This window comes from Mastomys coucha, unplaced genomic scaffold (assembly GCF_008632895.1).
Source record: "Mastomys coucha isolate ucsf_1 unplaced genomic scaffold, UCSF_Mcou_1 pScaffold7, whole genome shotgun sequence".
Taxonomy (NCBI): Eukaryota; Metazoa; Chordata; class Mammalia; order Rodentia; family Muridae; genus Mastomys; species Mastomys coucha.
In genome coordinates, this window is record NW_022196913.1 from 78,414,315 (window position 1) to 78,431,429 (window position 17,115).

The window sequence follows — 17,115 nt, forward strand, 5'->3', positions numbered from 1 at the left end:
TGATATTCTCCAGATTCATCCATTTCCCTAAGAATTTCATAAATTTATTGTTTTTAATAGCTGAGTAGCAACCTACCTTCTCTTGCTTCCTGGCCCTAGCATTCCCCCACACTGGGGCATAGAACCTTCACAGGACCAAGGGTCTCTCCTCCCATTGATGACCGACTTAGCCATCCTCTGCCACATATGCTGCTGGAGCCATGAGTCCCACCATGTGTACTCTGTTTGCTGGTTTAGTCCCTGGGAGCTCTGAGGGTACTAGTTAGTTCATATTGTTGTTCGTCCTAAGGGGCTGAAACCCTTCAGCTCCTTCAGTCCTTTCTCTAGCTCCTTCAATGGGGACCCTGTGCTCAGTCCAATGGATGACTGTGAGCCTCTACTTATGTATTAGTTGGGCATTGTCAGAGCCTCTTGGGAGACAGCTATATCAGGCTCCTGTCAGCCAGCACTTGCTGGCATCCACAATAGTGTCTAGATTTGATGATTGGATATGGGAAGGATTCCCAGGTGAAGCACTCTGGGTTGTCCTTCCTTCAGTCTTTGCTCCATAGTTTGTCTCAGCAACTCCTTCAATGGGTATTTTGTTCCCTCTTCTAAGAAGAATCTGAGTATCTACATTTTGATCTTCCTTCTTCTTGTGTTTCTTATGCTTTGTAGATTGTATCTTGGGTATTCTGAGCTTCTGGGCTAATATCCACTTATCAGTGAGTGCATACCATGTGTGTTCTTTTGTGATTGGGTTACTTCACTCAAGATGATATCTTCCAGATCCATCCATTTGCCTAAGAATTTCATAAATTCATTGTTTTTAATATCTGAGTAGTACTCCATTGTGTAAATGTACCACATTTTCTGTATCCATTACTCTGGTGGAATTTTTGGGATCACTTAAGTATACTCTCATATCATCAGCAAATAGTGATAATTTGACTTCTTTCCAATTTGTATCCCTTTGGTCTCCTTTTGTTGTCTAATGGCTCTGGCTAAGACTTCAAGTACAATATTAAATAGGTAGGGAGAGAGTGGACAGTCTTGCATAGTCCCTGATTTTAGTGGGATTGCTTCAAGTTTCTCTCCATTTAGTTTGATGTTGGCTACTGTTTTGCTGTATACTGTTTTGCTTTTACTGTGTTTAGGTATGGGCCTTGAATTCTTGATCTTGCCAAGACTTTTATCATGAAGGAATATTGGATTTTGTCAAATGCTTCCTCAGCATCTAATGAGATGATCATATGGTTTTTTTTTTCTTTGAGTTTGCATATGTAGTGAATTACATTGATGGATTTCTGTACATTGAACCATCCCTGCATGCCTGGGAGGAAGCCTACTTGATCATAATGGATGACCATTTTGATGTGTTCTTGGATTGGGTTTGCAAGAATTTTATTGAGTATTTTTGCATTGATATTCATAAGGGAAATTGGTCTAAGTTTTCTTTCATTGTTAGGTCTTTGTGTGATTTAGGTATCAGAGTAATTGTGGCTTCATAGAATGAATTGGGTAGAGTACCTTGTGTTTCTATTTTGTGGAATAGTTTGAGGAGTATTGGTATTAGGTCTTCTTTGAAGGTCTGATAAAACTCTGTACTAAACCGATCTGGTTCTAGGCTATTTTTGGTTGGGAGACTATTAATGACTGTTTCTATTTCTTTAGGGGATATGAGACTGTTTAGATTATTTATCTGATCTTGATTTAACTTTGGTACCTGGTATCTGTCTAGAAATTGTTCAATTTATCCAGGTTTTCCAGTTTTGTTGAGTATAGATTTTTGTAGGATCTCATGACTTTTTGGATTTCCTCAGTTTCTGTTGTTATGTCTCTTTTCATTTCTGATTTTGTTAATTAGGATACTGTCTGTGTGCCCTCTAGGTTTATCTATTTTGTTGATTTTCTCAAAGAACCAGCTCCTGGTTTGGTTGATTCTTTGTATAGTTCTTTTTGTTTCCATTTGGTTGTTTTCAGCCCTGAGTTTGATTATTTCCTGCCTTCAACTCTTTTTAGGTGAATTTGCTTCTTTTTGTTTTAGAGCTTTCAGATGTGCTGTCAAATTGCTGGTGTGTGCTCTCTCCAGTTTCTTTTTGAAGGTACTCAGAGCTATTCGTTTTCCTCTTAGGACTGCTTTCATTGTTTCCTATAAGTCTGGGTATGTTGAGACTTCATTTTCATTAAACACTAGAAAGACTTTTATTTCTTTCTTTAATTCTTCCTTGACCAAGTTATCATTGAGTAGAGTGTTGTTAAGCTTCCACATGTATGTGTGGGCTTTCTATTGTTTATGTTGTTATTGAGGAGCAGCCTTAGTCCCTGGTGATCTGATTGGATGTAAGGAATTTTTTCAGTCTTCTTGTATCTGTTGAGGCCTGATTTGTGACCAATTATATGGTCAATTTTGGAGAAGGTACCATGAAGTGCTGAGAAGAAGGTATATCCTTTTGTTTTAGGATAAAATGTTCTTTAGATATCTGTTAAATCCATTTGTTTCATAACTTCTGTTAGTCTCACTGTGTCTTTGTTTAGTTTCTGTTTCCATGATCTTTCCATTGCAGAGAGTAGGGTGTTAAAGTCTCCCACTATTATTTGTGTGTGATGTAATGTGTTTTGATCTTTAGTAACGTTTCTTTTATGAATGTAGATGCCCATTCATTTGGAGCGTAGAGGTTCAGAATTGTGAGTTCATCTTGGTAGATTTTACCTCGATGAGTGTGAAGTGCCCTCCTTATCTTTTTTGAGTACTTTAGGTTGAAAGTCGATTTTATTTGCTATTAGAATGGCTACTCCAGCTTGTTTCTTGGGACCATTTGCTTGGAAAATTGTTTTCCATCCTCTTATTCTGAGGTAGTGTCTGCCTTTGTCACTGAGATGGGTTTCCTGTATGCAACAAAATGTTGCTTATGTCTGTGCCTGGTATATTTCATAATTAAGTATAGAGCTACAATCATTTTTACACATTAAAATTCTGTTTTATCGGGGCTTGTGAGATGGCTCAGTGGTTAAGAGCACTAACTGCTGTTCTAGAGGTCATGAGTTCAGATTCCAGTGACTACAGGGTGGCTCACAACAATTGGTAATGAGAAACAAAAAACAAAACAAAACAAAAACAAAGAAACAAACAAATAAAATATCCTATGGAACCAGAGCAAGAGGGAGAAGGGAAGGAGGAGCGGAATTAAAAAAATCTGTTTTATTGAACTTGATGGTAGTTTTTCTATACTTAAATTAACATCAAAATTTCTAGGGATGGGTGTGGGCAGAGGAAAGGTCAACCTGATTTACAGAGCAAGTTTCAGGTCTGCCAAGGCTACACAAAAATACCTTGTCTTGACAGAAATAAAAAAAAGCGGAGGGGGGGGGTGTCTGGTCTACATGATGAGTTCCAGGCCAGCCAAGTTATGTTGCCTTTATAAACATATAATGTTTTTAAATTTTAAATGTAATATATTATGAATCATTTACTTCTGAAATTCTCTAAGATCATGTATATCAAAACTAGACTTCAAATTTATTAGTCACCTATATTAGTAAGTGTCTTATTAATGATTTGTAAAACAGCATGTCTCTGTGGTTTTGAAGTTTACCCAGGTTTAAATGCCTTTGTCTAATGCATCTGGTATGTCCAACTATTTTTCAATAGAATTGAATTGTATGTTTCATACTTATATAATTTCAGACTTTTGCCTATTTAAGAATTTTGTCTTACATGTATCCTGAATAATGGTATAAATTTTAGCCACTTTGTGATCTATATTCTAACCTCATGTAATGTCTGTGTAAACCAATGTTGGTGAGCATGGACTGACTCTCCTATCCTTTCTCTATTCTCAAGTGTTATCGTGTTCTCAGCTTTAGTAGGGTTTTCTTTCCTTCTTCTTTTTTGGAGCAAGTGAAAGTTTACTTCCTGTGTCATTTGTTTTAGGGTCGAAGAGAATAAGTGACAGCGAGGTGTCTGACTACGACTGCGAGGATGGCGTGGGAGTAGTGTCAGGTGAGTATAGTCATTCCTAGCACCACAAGGTAGTTAACTCACCAGCGTTCATCATCAAAAGAAACAAACACAAGAATACAAGTTTGCCTCCCATCTCCAAAAAGAACCTGAAAGAAATTTTGACAACCTAAGCCCCTAAAGAATTGTTAGGAATCCTGTGTAAGGTGTTAGAATAAATATTCTTTAAAGAAGCCAGCTCTGAGTAAGAAAATATTTCTAAATTTTCTATTTAAAAGAACTAAATAGTAATACATTTATGATAAATTGGAGAGTTGTATAATTGAAATTTCATATGTAATATATCCCTATTATTATATAATAATTTATTCTAGTCTTCTTTATATAACCTCATAATTACAGTTAACTTTGTTCAACACAAAAATACAGGTTTTTTGAAGTATATTGTCCATAGTTATATATATTCACTGCCTTTTTATTTCTATTACTGTGATAAAAATATCCTGACCAAAGAAGCAACTTATGGAACATAGTTTATTTTAGTTCATGAATCCAGTTTACAGTATATCATTGTCAGCGGGAACTTGAAGCAACTAGTCATCTCACAGCTGAAGAATAGTGAGGAAATGCATAAATGATTACACTCGCTTCCTTTCTTTATTCTTTGGCAATTCTCTGTCCAGGAAAATGTGTCTTCCATAGTTGGAATGTCGTTTCACCTCATTTTACAGAATCAAGAAAATCCTTCCCAGACATGACCACAGGCAAGCTCAAAAGAGATCTTATTGTGACTTCTGATATTCTGTTGTGTCAGCTTGACAGAGCTAACTATCACGTATGCACCTTTCTTGCCAGATATCTTAAGGCCCTGGCATCTCTAACATCTCTGAGTCTCCAGTGTTACCCAGGCTTCACCTTCAGAGCTTTACTCATTGGTCTCTCAAGCATCACTGCAGGGATCCTGACCCTGTCACACATTGCCTGGTCAGCAGCACACTAAACCAACAGAGAAACTCCGAGACCCACTCTGTGTTCCTCTTTCTTGTTCCCTCGTGGCTGGTGCTGCCATGTTCAGCTGACACCTGGGATGAATCCTTGCCCCCTTGGATCACATTAGGAACAGCATTATGTAAAGCTTTTTAGGAGTCAGAAGCCCTTTAAGCTTTTCCCTTTAGAAAGTGGAGTTTTACCTGGCATCTTGCCCTGTGAGCATCTCTCCTAACTTTTTAATGCACAGCAGGAGGCATGTCTTTAATGGCACAAATCATAACAATTGTAGCCTCTTTTGTAGCACACTGCTTAAAACAAACATTGTTTTCTAGTGGTCCCCCTCTCTAACTTCATATCATAAATTTTCTTCTTCTCTCTTTTCATTGTAGACCTGACTACACGTCCATAGTAACAGTAATCAGTGACAACCATTACACAGACTTCATGTTCTACTATCTTAAAATTGTCTCCACTAAAGAAATTAGTCCATCACCTTTTAATTTAACCTCAAAAATGTTATCAGGACATATGCAGGGCAAAGCTAGATTCTTTGTCAAAATATCACAGAAATTGCCTCTAGGTCAGTTGCTAAGCAGAGTCTTTATCAGCATTTGAAGCTTTGATCTAGGACTCAACTGTAAGGTACTTACTTTTAAGGTTCTACCTGAATGTTTAGTTAAATTCTGCCTACAGCATTCAATTCCTTTTCTAGTCCAGGTCTCCAGAGTCTTTCACCATCCTCATGCCGAGCTATCTGTCTAACGTATTTGATTCACTTTCTTTTGGTAAAGCTCAGGAGTTTTATCTCAGTTGGATGAAAAAGACAGTCTTAGTCTATTCTATTTGTTTTCTTGGGTCCTTTAGTAAAGACCAGTTGAATATTTTTATGTTGGTTTACTTCTTAGCTATTTCTCAGGTTCCACTGTGTACTTTATTCTCTGGGCAATAATACAATGTTCTGATTGTTACCAATTATAGTATGTATTGAATTTTCCTACAGTCTTCCAACTTTGATAATCAGTACTGTGTAACAGTCTTTGCTTTTTGCATCTCCATGTAAGCTTTAAAAGCAGCTTGTCGGTACCTACAAACGTTAGGCCTTCCAGTACTTGCATTGAGTCTATAGATCCAGCTGGTAAAACCTGGTGTCTTCCTAATACTGAGTTTTCCTGTTTTGTGCATGTAGAATATCTTTTCCTTTGTTTAATTTTGTTGATTATTTTCATGTTGATTTACTTTATATTTTGGTGGATTGCTGTCAATAATTTCAGGATTGGGGGTGTGCTAATTTAATTGGATTGGCTTTTCAATTTCAAATTTCAACAGCTTTGTTGCTAGATATAAGAAAGTGATTGATTGTTGTATTTTAGCCTTATATTCTATAATTTTCTATAATCCTCAGTTCTTGGAGATTATTGTTATAATCTATCAATCTATATTTTAATTACTGCACTTAGACCACTGTCATTTGAATATCTTGTTGATATAGTCGATTGTTGAGGTTTTTTTGTTTTTATTGCCATTGTTTTCTTATTCCTACATTTAGACTTCGATTTCTTCTGCCTTTTTGGCTTAAATGAGCAATTATATTACTGGATTTCTTAACCTTTACTCTTTAAAAAAAAAGTTCCTTCTATGGTAGTTAACCTAATATATGTGTATGTGTGTGTAACTTCTTTATATCCACTTTGAAATAGTATTTCACAGATGATGTAACTTACATTAACAAAATTGTTATAGTTTTCTCTTTATATGATTGTTATAATTTTGTTCACTTAAAAAAGCATATGTAATCATGCATCTATGTGCATGATTATGGGTATGTATATCCAAGTTTATGTAAATAATTTTATATGTAGCTAAGCATATGTATAAGTTTTACTTTATCTACCGCAATGTCACATGTGGGTATGTCCATAGAAATATGCCATTACTAGATACTACCAATGTCAGTTGCTTAGAATTCACAGTCGTTCTCCAAGGCAGCTGGTGCTTAGATAGATAGAACTGTCTTTCTAGACATGCACCTTGCCTGTTTTCCATTCATAGTCCCAAGCTATGGATTGTCTTTAAAATATTAAAAGGTGAATACACATTGCTGAAAATCCCAGTAGCTCATGGCAGAGTGTCATAGGTTGGAGACAGCCAGCAGACAGCATTCTTAGTTTAGCTTCTATATTATATTATAGTTTAGCTTCTATATACTTGATAATTCCTCTTTATTTCCTTGCATACATCCTCAATTATTTTTGTCTATCTTAATCTTTTGCTCTGTTCCAGGGCATACAGCCAGATACTCCAGAACAGTATCTTTCTGAGAAGAGATCACATAGGAATGAAATGTTTTTCTCAGTTATGTCTGTTCATATTCATTTAATATGGATATGTACTAGGAGGGAGCCTAGGGTCTTATTAATACAAAGCACATGTGCTACTTCTGAGCTACCTTCAGAACCTCTAGGCAACTTAGGAAGTACACATTGTAGCAATGCGTTTTAGAAAGTACCCATTAGGTATCTTAGTGGAGCAAATGGCTGATTACTAAGGGCTGCAGGGAACGGGATGACAGTGCTGTTGCTAGCAGCAATGTCCTTCTATTCAGCCTTACTCATGTTTCTCTGTAACACATGTACTTTGTATATGTGTGTGTGTACATATATGTATATATACATATATATACATACAGCCTCTGGCAAACAAATGGTCTTCCCTTTTTTCCTTTTCCATGGTTTCCCCACATAGAACTGCTACTTTTTTGATTGTAGAGTTTTCTCTTTCTTGCTTTGTCCAAATTCCTGTGCTTTTTTGGATATTCACTTCTGTAAGGATGTCGAGTCACCGGATCTTGTTTTCAGAGTACTGTGGTGTCTAGGCTCTGTGAAGCATTGCAAGAAAAATGGCATTGAGTGTTGTTAGGTGTGGTTTATCTTCTTTAAAGTGTAAGTGAAGCCCCTTACAAACTTTGCAGCTGTGAATATTAACAGCAGTTAAGACACATTTAGTTTCTAGAAACAGAATGTTTTTAAACAACCTTGGTTCTGTTTTTAAAGAGAGCTTAAATTTTTACAGTACCCAGTACAGTGAACAAAACTACCTAAGTATTAAAGCTCCTACCTTTTTCATGTTTTGTGTTTATAATTTTTTAAACATTCTACACTGTTTTTGTTATATCTTATTAAAAGTATGCCAGCCTCAGCAATACTTGATGTCTTCAGTGCAATACAAAGACATTAGTATTACTATTTTATTTCTTACCCTTAGATTATCGACACAATGGCCGCGATCTTCAAAGCTCTACATTATCAGTGCCAGAACAAGTCATGTCATCAAACCATTGCTCACCATCAGGGTCTCCTCATCGAGTAGATGTTATAGGAAGGACTAGGTCATGGTCGCCTAGTGTCCCTCCTCCTCAAAGGTAAGGTAGTATGGCAATTTTGCTTGTAGCATGGTACTTATGGTGAACTTAACACAAATTACCATAATAATCTCTAACATAAATTATTCTTTAAAGCATTCTTCTAGGGGAAAGTAAGATGCCATTGCAATGGAAATAAGATGTGATATGTGTTATTTTATGACTTCATGATCTCTGTTATTTGATTTAAGAGTTCAAAATAGTTAAGAAAAACTGGCTTTAATTGTGTGTAAATATTAAGCAAACCCATTTAGAGTCAGATGAATCATATAGTTATTGGTAAATTACAAGAAAAAAATCATTAAAAAACTAAAAATAATGCATGAGTAGTGGGAAAATGGTGGCATAAATCTGTTGTTCTAGGTCATATAATATTTGAAATCTCTGATAAACATAAGTACTAGAGAGTATATATACATGCAGTGTAAACCATGAATATAATATATATGATATACATGATAGGTAGTTCAGGAGTCACATTAAATAGGAAAGATATGTAATATGCATGGATATAACTTAATTTAATATATATTGATTAAAACATTGTGGATATGTAAGTATATCAGGTTTGCCTGTGTATTTGAATATTCCTCTGTTTATAAACATGACATTGCAAACTAATGAAAAAGGATGGAATCCTAGTGTACTGCTTAGATGGAATTTTTATTTTTTTCTTTTTTTTAAATTATAGTTTTTTTAATTTATTTTTTACACTCCAGATTTTAAGCCCCCCCTCCAGTTCACTCTCAAACTGTTCCACATACCATACCTCCTCCCCACCCCCTATCTGCACTAGGATGTCTCCACCCCACCCTACCTGGCCTAAACTCCCTGGGGCCTCCAGTCTCTTGAGGGTTAGGTGCATCATCCCTGATTGAACCCAGACCTGGCAGTCATTTGCTGTATCATTCTGTGAGTTTTCAAAGGACTACAGTAATCAGAGTATACGAGGGAAGGACTTAGGAAAGATATTAATTAGATAGCTACAATCATAGTAAATTATGAAGGTGGTAGAGTAGGCTAGAGTGCTGCCATAGACGATGGGTAGAACTGGATACGTCTGATAGTTATTTTCTGAGGTTTAAACTCAGGTCCAACCCTGCATAAGTAATCACTCTCACCATCCCTATGGTCCACAGAAAAAGCACGTGCAGCATTGAATCTATCTTCTCATCAATCTGTTCTCTAGTGTGTCTTATATCACTTATTATCAGTTATAGAGACCTAGGTGTGGCCTATAAATAAGGTATGATATTGCTTATCTAATCCTTAAAAATATTCTCTAAAATTGACCCTTTTTCTATCTGTTAGAAAAGCCAGACCCTCATTTAGCTGTTAATTTTCAAATGAAATATATACCATCAATGTATTGTGTGTATATATAATGTATTATATATTATAGTGTAATATTTATACAAATAAAAAATAGATGTTATTACTTTTTATATAGACTGTGCCATAAATTAGTAAGATATTTCATGATTTTGTTGTCTTAGTAGGAATGTGGAACAGGGGCTTCGAGGGACACGTGCTACTGGCCATTACAATACAATTAGCCGAATGGATAGACACCGCGTCATGGATGACCATTACTCTTCAGATAGAGACAGGTAAATGCAATTAAGTCTTACTGAATTCTGTTGCCTCAGGAAGAGTTTTTGTAAAGTGTTTACTCTAGTTGTGTATCTCACCTTAGTTTTCAAACCATGCTTTTTCTTTACTATTCTCACATTCTTTCTAAAATTACCCTTTATTTAAAAGGAGAGGTTAAGCATGTACAGTTTTTTCTTGATAAGAAAAACAAACAGCAGAGCATCATGGCTCATGTACAGAATTCCAGCACTTGGGATGGTGATCAGGAAAATTACAACTATGAGACAAGCCAGGGCTGCTGGATTAGACCCTGCAAAGAAAAGGATTTTGGTCTCATTAATTCAAAATAGTTAGCAAATTTGCACAAGAGACTATAATGATAATCAAAACACAAACAAAATGTCTTGTGACTTTACCTGCACATAGCAAATTATCATGTGGAACACATATCCGTAGGCTGAAAAAGATTAAAGTGTTTAGTAGATTTCAGAGAAATCTACTTTCATATACAGAAACACTGAGACAGAATCTGGTTAATTTTGGAGACCTTTTATCATCATTCTCAAAGAGGTTTTCTTTCACGGCCTTCAGTGAACCTAAAAAAACATACTTGTTGATTGCTGTGTTTGGAAGAATTCTCTGAATTTTTCCCATTAAAAGGGACAAACTTTGGAGTAATATAGTATATTACAATGCTTACAATAATTCCTACTCATTTTAAGAAAACTAATTAACATTGTAATTCAATCTTTGGAGAAATATGTGTGTGTGCGTGTGTGTGATATATATATATGTATATATATACATATATATATCATTGGATTTTTTTAAAAACTCACAAATGAGGATAAAGTTGAACATAATATTGAAAAAATACTTAAATTCCTTTGTCTTTAAAGTCTGCTATTAGGATATATAAAAGAAATTATTTGGTTTGAATCACAATTAGTACTTAATCCATTCATATAATTCCATTGTGTCTCTAAAAGACAAAATAGAGAATTCCTTCTTCATTGATAGTGTCAAACAAATACTACTCTGTGTCTAGGATCAAAGATGAAAACATAGAGTTATCACATTAATCTCTATTAGTATCAAATAAAAACTATTTGATTTTTTTGCTTTTTAAATTTTTAAACTTTCTCTGTGATCAGTGACTGCCTACTGGAAGATATGCTTATCGCGTACAATAGTAGTAAAAGTAGGTTCCCATGTTGGCACGGCTTAAGAGGTGGACCAAGTAATAAAAAGAATCTTTAGGAATCTTGGTTACCTAATGAAGTGTTAATGAACTTTCTTAGCTTTTCAAATTATATAGATGTCACAATCTTCTTAGCCATTGAAAATGTGTTTATTGAGGGAATAAAATTGTCTAAATGATTTTAAAGTTTTTTTAAGCTTATATAAAGTGATCATGTATTGAAAAAAAGTGGACTAATATGAAGTCCAAAAAATAGCCTAATACTTGTAGAAGGTGATAGAATAAACTTACAATATAAAACTTTACTGTTATATTAAATTCATAATATTTTGTCAGTATTTTAAGGTACATATTATTAGGTTTAATCACCAGAAACATTTAACTACTCACTTGTAATATCTTCTTTTAAAACCCATATCACCGACATTTACACTTGAATGTCATTATGCTTTCCTTGTTCATGATCTTAGGAATTGTTAAGTGTAGCAAGAATATTCAAATGTTTGTATCTGGAAGTTTTGAAGAAAATACATTCATAGATTTCATCTTACTTTTATAGACATAAAATTTCTTTGTTGGGATCAGTCTTAAATCTTTTTTAAAAAAACATTATATAAAGTACAATTTCATTTCACTAAAAACAAACAATAGAATGCATTCAAGAACTATTTTGATTATCTGTAAAATTCATTAATATAGGTAGCAAAATTCATTGTATAATATTTTCCCTTAATGTCTATTCTAGTCTAATAGTCCTAAGTATTTCAGTAATCAAATGTACCAGAATGTCCTTTTGAAAATGAGAAAGTACTGAAGTACTCTTGTTTTATTTTTATAAATATCACTTTATAGAGTTGTGAATCTGCTCAATTTAATTGGGTTTGAGGCATTTCTAGGTGATTTATAAAGTATACTTTTATGTGTTTCTAAGACATTTGCAGAAAGGATTAACTTGGAAGACCTGCCCTGAATGTAGTTTATTTAGTTGGCTTCCAAGTAAGCTGTGGGCCCAGCTAGAGAACCATAGCAACTCTTATGAAAAATGCATTTAACTGGAGCTTGCTTACAGTTTCAGAAGTTTAGTTCATTCTCATCATGTTGGTGACATTCGGGGGCAGATATGGTGCTAGAGAAGTAGCTGAGAGTTCTATATCTGGAGCCATGAACATCAGGAAGAGAGACACATGAATTTGCAGCCTATTCCTAGTGACACACTTACTCCAACAAGAACACTCCTCCTAATCCCTTTCAGATTGAACCATTCTCTGATGACTAAGTCTTCAAACTTGTGAATCTGTAGTGGACATTCTTTTGCTTTTGTTTTTGTTTTTTTGAAACAGGGTTTCTCTGTATAGCCCTGGCTGTCCTGGAACTCACTCTGTAGACCAGGCTGGCCTAGAACTCAGAAATCCACCTGCCTCTGCCTCCCAAGTGCTGGGATTAAAAGCGTGCGCCACCACCACCCAGCTGTAGTGGACATTCTTATTCAAAGCACCATACATTGCTAGTTAATGATCTCTCTGTATCTTTGTTTGATCCAGTTTGAATGAATAATGTTCCTCATCATCTCGGGTACTCAAATATATACTCGCTGTTTGGAGGTTTAGGAGGTGAATGCAGCCTTGGAGGGAGTATTTCACTGGAGATAGGCTTTGGGAATTTAAAGACTTGCCCCTTTTCCAGGTCATTCTTACTCTTCCGTGCTGTGGTTAATGATGTAAGTGCTCAGCTTCATGTTCCAGCCTCCCATGCCTTCTGTTTACTGACAGGCCTCCCCACCATGATGGAACCTTTCTCCTTCCGAAACCACAGACCAAATAAGTTTTTCCTTCCAAACTAAAGAAAGAATTTTTTGGTATTAGTAAGTAGTGTAATTTAGGAATTTTAAAAGATGCACACATCATTCTTGTTTGTAAAATCAAATGCACTGAATTAGAAATTTATTTAATTGAATGTTTTCTTTTTCATAGGCTTTGAAATCAAGGGATCTTGAGTTTGTATTTAGGAATTTAAGTATTCTTGGGGAAAAACAAGCATTTTATTTCTGTATCTATAAAATTTCTTATAAATAATCACACAAATTAACTGATACAGTGCTTTCCATGACAGTTTTATATTTCTTGTCAGGTAGCCAGTTTTCAGAGTATAGCAATAGACATATTTTATCCAAAGTTTGTACTGTTAGATGAATGTGGCAATGCATATTATCATTCTATTACTCAGATGGTGGTGGATTAGAAGTTAACCTGATATAACAAAATGACAAGAAACAAATAAAGATAAAAAATGAGAAATTAATTAATTTAGGCATTGTGGAAAATATATAGACGATAAGACCTGAGTTGACTTAGAAATGGGAATGTTTATTCAGGCAAAAAGAGCAAAGTTACAGAGGCAGAGCACATCTACACATCATGGAGTTTGGAATAAAGCAGTATTTTTGACATATCAGAAAACTGTATGTGAAGAGAGATTTTTACACTGATCATACCATGTGATATATTGCTGTTTAAATTAAATTATAGTTCTTTGCTAAACTTCAGTGGTGGGTGCATGAGATGAAGTATCATATTCTTTTTATGGGTAATGTGGAAGAATTATATATCTATATTTTATTGGGTTTTTGATTCTATATCTGCATCATTCTATCATTAGTCAAGATCTTACTCTGTTGTCAAAAGGAAAGTCTTTACACGTAATGCAAACATTTCCATACAGATTATTAGGTAAAATAATACATAGTAAATGGATTACTTTTCTCTATTACCCCTCCCCTTGCACTTTTGTCTCCAATGTTACTTTAGTAAACCTGGGAACTATTGTTTCTTTAGTAACCCAGATGACTACTACAGCTATCAACATAATTTGCAAGAAGATATGAATTCATATGTGGCTTTGGAAATCTTTTTAAGATTTTAGTCATAGGAGTTAATTTACTAGTAGAAAATTTGGAGAGTATTATATAACATTCAAAACGTACAGTGCATCTTTATACTGATCATTTTTCAATCCAGAAAGCTTGATTTTGACATCACAAATACAATTTTAAAATTAGCATCACTAATGATATGTAGTGAGTTACAGCTCCATACTGTCATCCCCAGTACACCAGGATTCCCTTAGCCTTTTAGAGACCTCAGCTGTATTCAAACCAAGACATATGATTTTAGAATAGAGAAGAATTTAAGGACTAATTAGAATTGCAGGTAAATAAATGTGTTTTAATATAGTATTTAAGTACAAAAGTTAAAATATAGATACTCAGAGTAAAACCTCTAGAACCTGGATATGGGCTTCTCTGAGAATCATGTTTCATTGCCTTTATAATAGGCATTTTAGTGACTTTTGAAATTACTATATTCTGAGATCTCAGGGTGTTTCCAGAAGGATTCCTGCTGAGATCACAGGAGTTCAGAAATTAGTATAACTTTTCAGCAAACAAAAGTAACAATCTTGTTAGAGCATCTCAAAATGTTCAGGGAAGCGAGCAGGCCCTATAACGACCATGCACGTTCAGGCCTTGTGGATGGGTCATTGTTTTAACATAAGACTTCTATTTACGGAAGGAATATCGTTTCCCATTTACAGTTTTCACAGTAAATGGTGATTGTGTTGCAATTCTTGCTTCCCAGTTGACAGAGCCTTTAACCAGTTTGAAGGGGAAGTTAGTCCAGTAGATGCAGAGGCCTGATGCAAGCTGTGCCAGTGATGCAAGGGGGAGATTGGAATGTTATACAATTATTAAACTCTGAGGCCTTAAAACTTGGTTTATTAAGTAAAAATGTAAATAAATAGTTGAAAGTAAAAACTTACCACAATCCTATATTAGCCCAAGATAACTAAGGAATAGGAGCCCGAGATCACAGTGAGGACAAATGAGCAGGAGATCGGCTTCCTGCTTGCTCTCCAACAACAGCCATTCTGGTCTTAGTTTCTTCTGATAGATTGATTCTACCATATCTGTTTTAAACAAGTTTTCTTTTACTAGTAACAACAACAGTTACATTAGGAAGTGGCTTTTATTATACTGTTCCACTGCCTGCCCCATTCCACCAACACATCACTAGCTGTTGAAACTGACAGAGTGCCTCATAATTAGATGAGACTTCCTGGAATGTCTACATGACACAGGTGTGGGTAGCCTAAGCAGGAGTTCAAAGGATTTGGTGCAATTCTAAGGAAAGGTAAAGTTAAAGACAAGCAGGAGTTTCTTTCTAAATTAAAGAAAGTGAGAAAGAGGCAACAGCTTGAGATGAGGAATGTAAATGGGGTTATGAAGGAGGAAAGGGCGTGTTTGCAGCAGGATTACAGGGTCATAAAGTGTGTATGGGCATGCATGTGTGTGTGCATGCATGTTACTCTAGATTTGGAGGTAGAACTATGAATGTTGACAGAGTTCTAGTTTTCTTTGGATTGTTCTGTGAAATTTAATGATTACTTGCCATAATTGTTTAGGAAATAAATATTTTTAAGAAGGAAAATTTTAAATTAGTGTCATACAAACAAAATTGACTTTAGATGGCTTCAGCAGTTAGGCATTGTTGCTTTGATTGTTTAGAGTGGTAAGGAAGCATGAAATGAAACATCTAATAGCATGTAATAAATATAAAATACTATGTATATATAATGAATATAAAAATTCATAATATTCAATATACTTAATGAACATGATAAGCTTGTAAATGGATTTGTTCTTTATTAAGTGGAACTTTAAAGCCTCTTCTTATCTTTAGGATTAATAAAAGAAAAATAAAACCTCATGAAATGCCCTAATCATTATGGTATTAGGTCTTACCTCTGTGTCCTTAAGCTTGCTGGTCACTTTATTATTTTATTTTTCTTCTCATCTTTATTTCTAAAAAGAAGAAAAACATTTGTAATATAACAATTGCTAAACAATGCTCAATATATTAAAGTAATAACAAATTACTTTTATCATTTAACTAAAATACCTAAATGTTATATTTTGTTGCACTTTATTTTTAGAATATTTGGTTTAGTTTACTGCCTATGTCCATGGGCATCGAGAAGATGGCCGAGCTTTTCCAGTAGCCATTTTCGTTTGCTTTGCTTACTATCTTATTATCTGTTTGATTCTGACTTTTAGAGCTAAGCTATACCTTTCTCTTTTTTTCCTGAGCCTCATTTTATTCTTGTTTCTGCCATGCTTGCAGTCACTTTCTTACTCTACCTCGCTCCCGACACAGTCAGACCATTGAGCATCATCACAGGGATGGAAGGTATCATTTTCTTACCTTGAGTCTGTGTGTAGAGTTGCATGCTCCTGTCTGTGTGATAGAACTCCCTTTTAGTTTTGTTTTATCTATACATGTGGAATCATTAATAAACTATGGGAATATATCCTAGTGGTGTGAAACATATAATTGATTTGAAACTAGAATGTCAAATATACCTTCTGTTTGATGGACTGGAATCGTCTTTTTATTACCCAAAAGTTATTTTATTAGGAATTATGCAAACTTTACTACCAAAAGTGGGAGACGATTACAGATGCCATCACATTCCTTTGCTAAGTTCCCATATATAATTAACACTGGTTTATTTGTATATGTCTTCACAACCTGCTTCCTCCGTCTGTGTTTCCCAAGATGAGACTAATTTGCTGTGCATTGACCTGCTCTGTTGATGGTGACTTGCTCAAAGATGACTACTCTACTCCTCCATAGTAGATAAGCTTGGGTCTGTAAGAATGCTCAATCTATGAGAATGCCCTCTTTCATCTCAATCTTATGTAACTTACTCTGACGAAGGAAATTTCCAGTGAATTATGGGTAGAATAAATCTAATACTAAGAAAGAAAAAAGAATTCAACCTATTGTAAGAGGGAAATAGTGCTTTTCTGGCATTTAGCAAAATGTGGATATTGCTGCGAAGAGAGAGAAAGAAGGTATGCACTCTCTGATAAGTGGTTATTAGCCCAGAAGTTTGGAATACAGGAAGAACAACCCACAT

The 17,115-nt window shown here is 34.9% G+C and overlaps 1 protein-coding gene across 50 annotated transcripts in view; it reads left to right on the forward strand.

Annotated features, from left to right (window-relative positions):
• Positions 1–17,115, forward strand: part of Rims2 (regulating synaptic membrane exocytosis 2) — a 516,004-nt gene that overhangs the window by 325,805 nt on the left and 173,084 nt on the right. For 26 of the 50 annotated variants that reach the window (XM_031358666.1, XM_031358693.1, XM_031358670.1 and 23 more), the window contains 4 exons: positions 3,914–3,982; positions 8,192–8,348; positions 9,845–9,958; positions 16,317–16,382. In XM_031358666.1, the coding sequence (XP_031214526.1) occupies positions 3,914–3,982; positions 8,192–8,348; positions 9,845–9,958; positions 16,317–16,382 (406 nt within the window). The remainder of the gene's footprint in view (positions 1–3,913; positions 3,983–8,191; positions 8,349–9,844; positions 9,959–16,316; positions 16,383–17,115) is intronic. The other 24 variants (XM_031358671.1, XM_031358679.1, XM_031358703.1 and 21 more) reach the window with 3 other exon arrangements.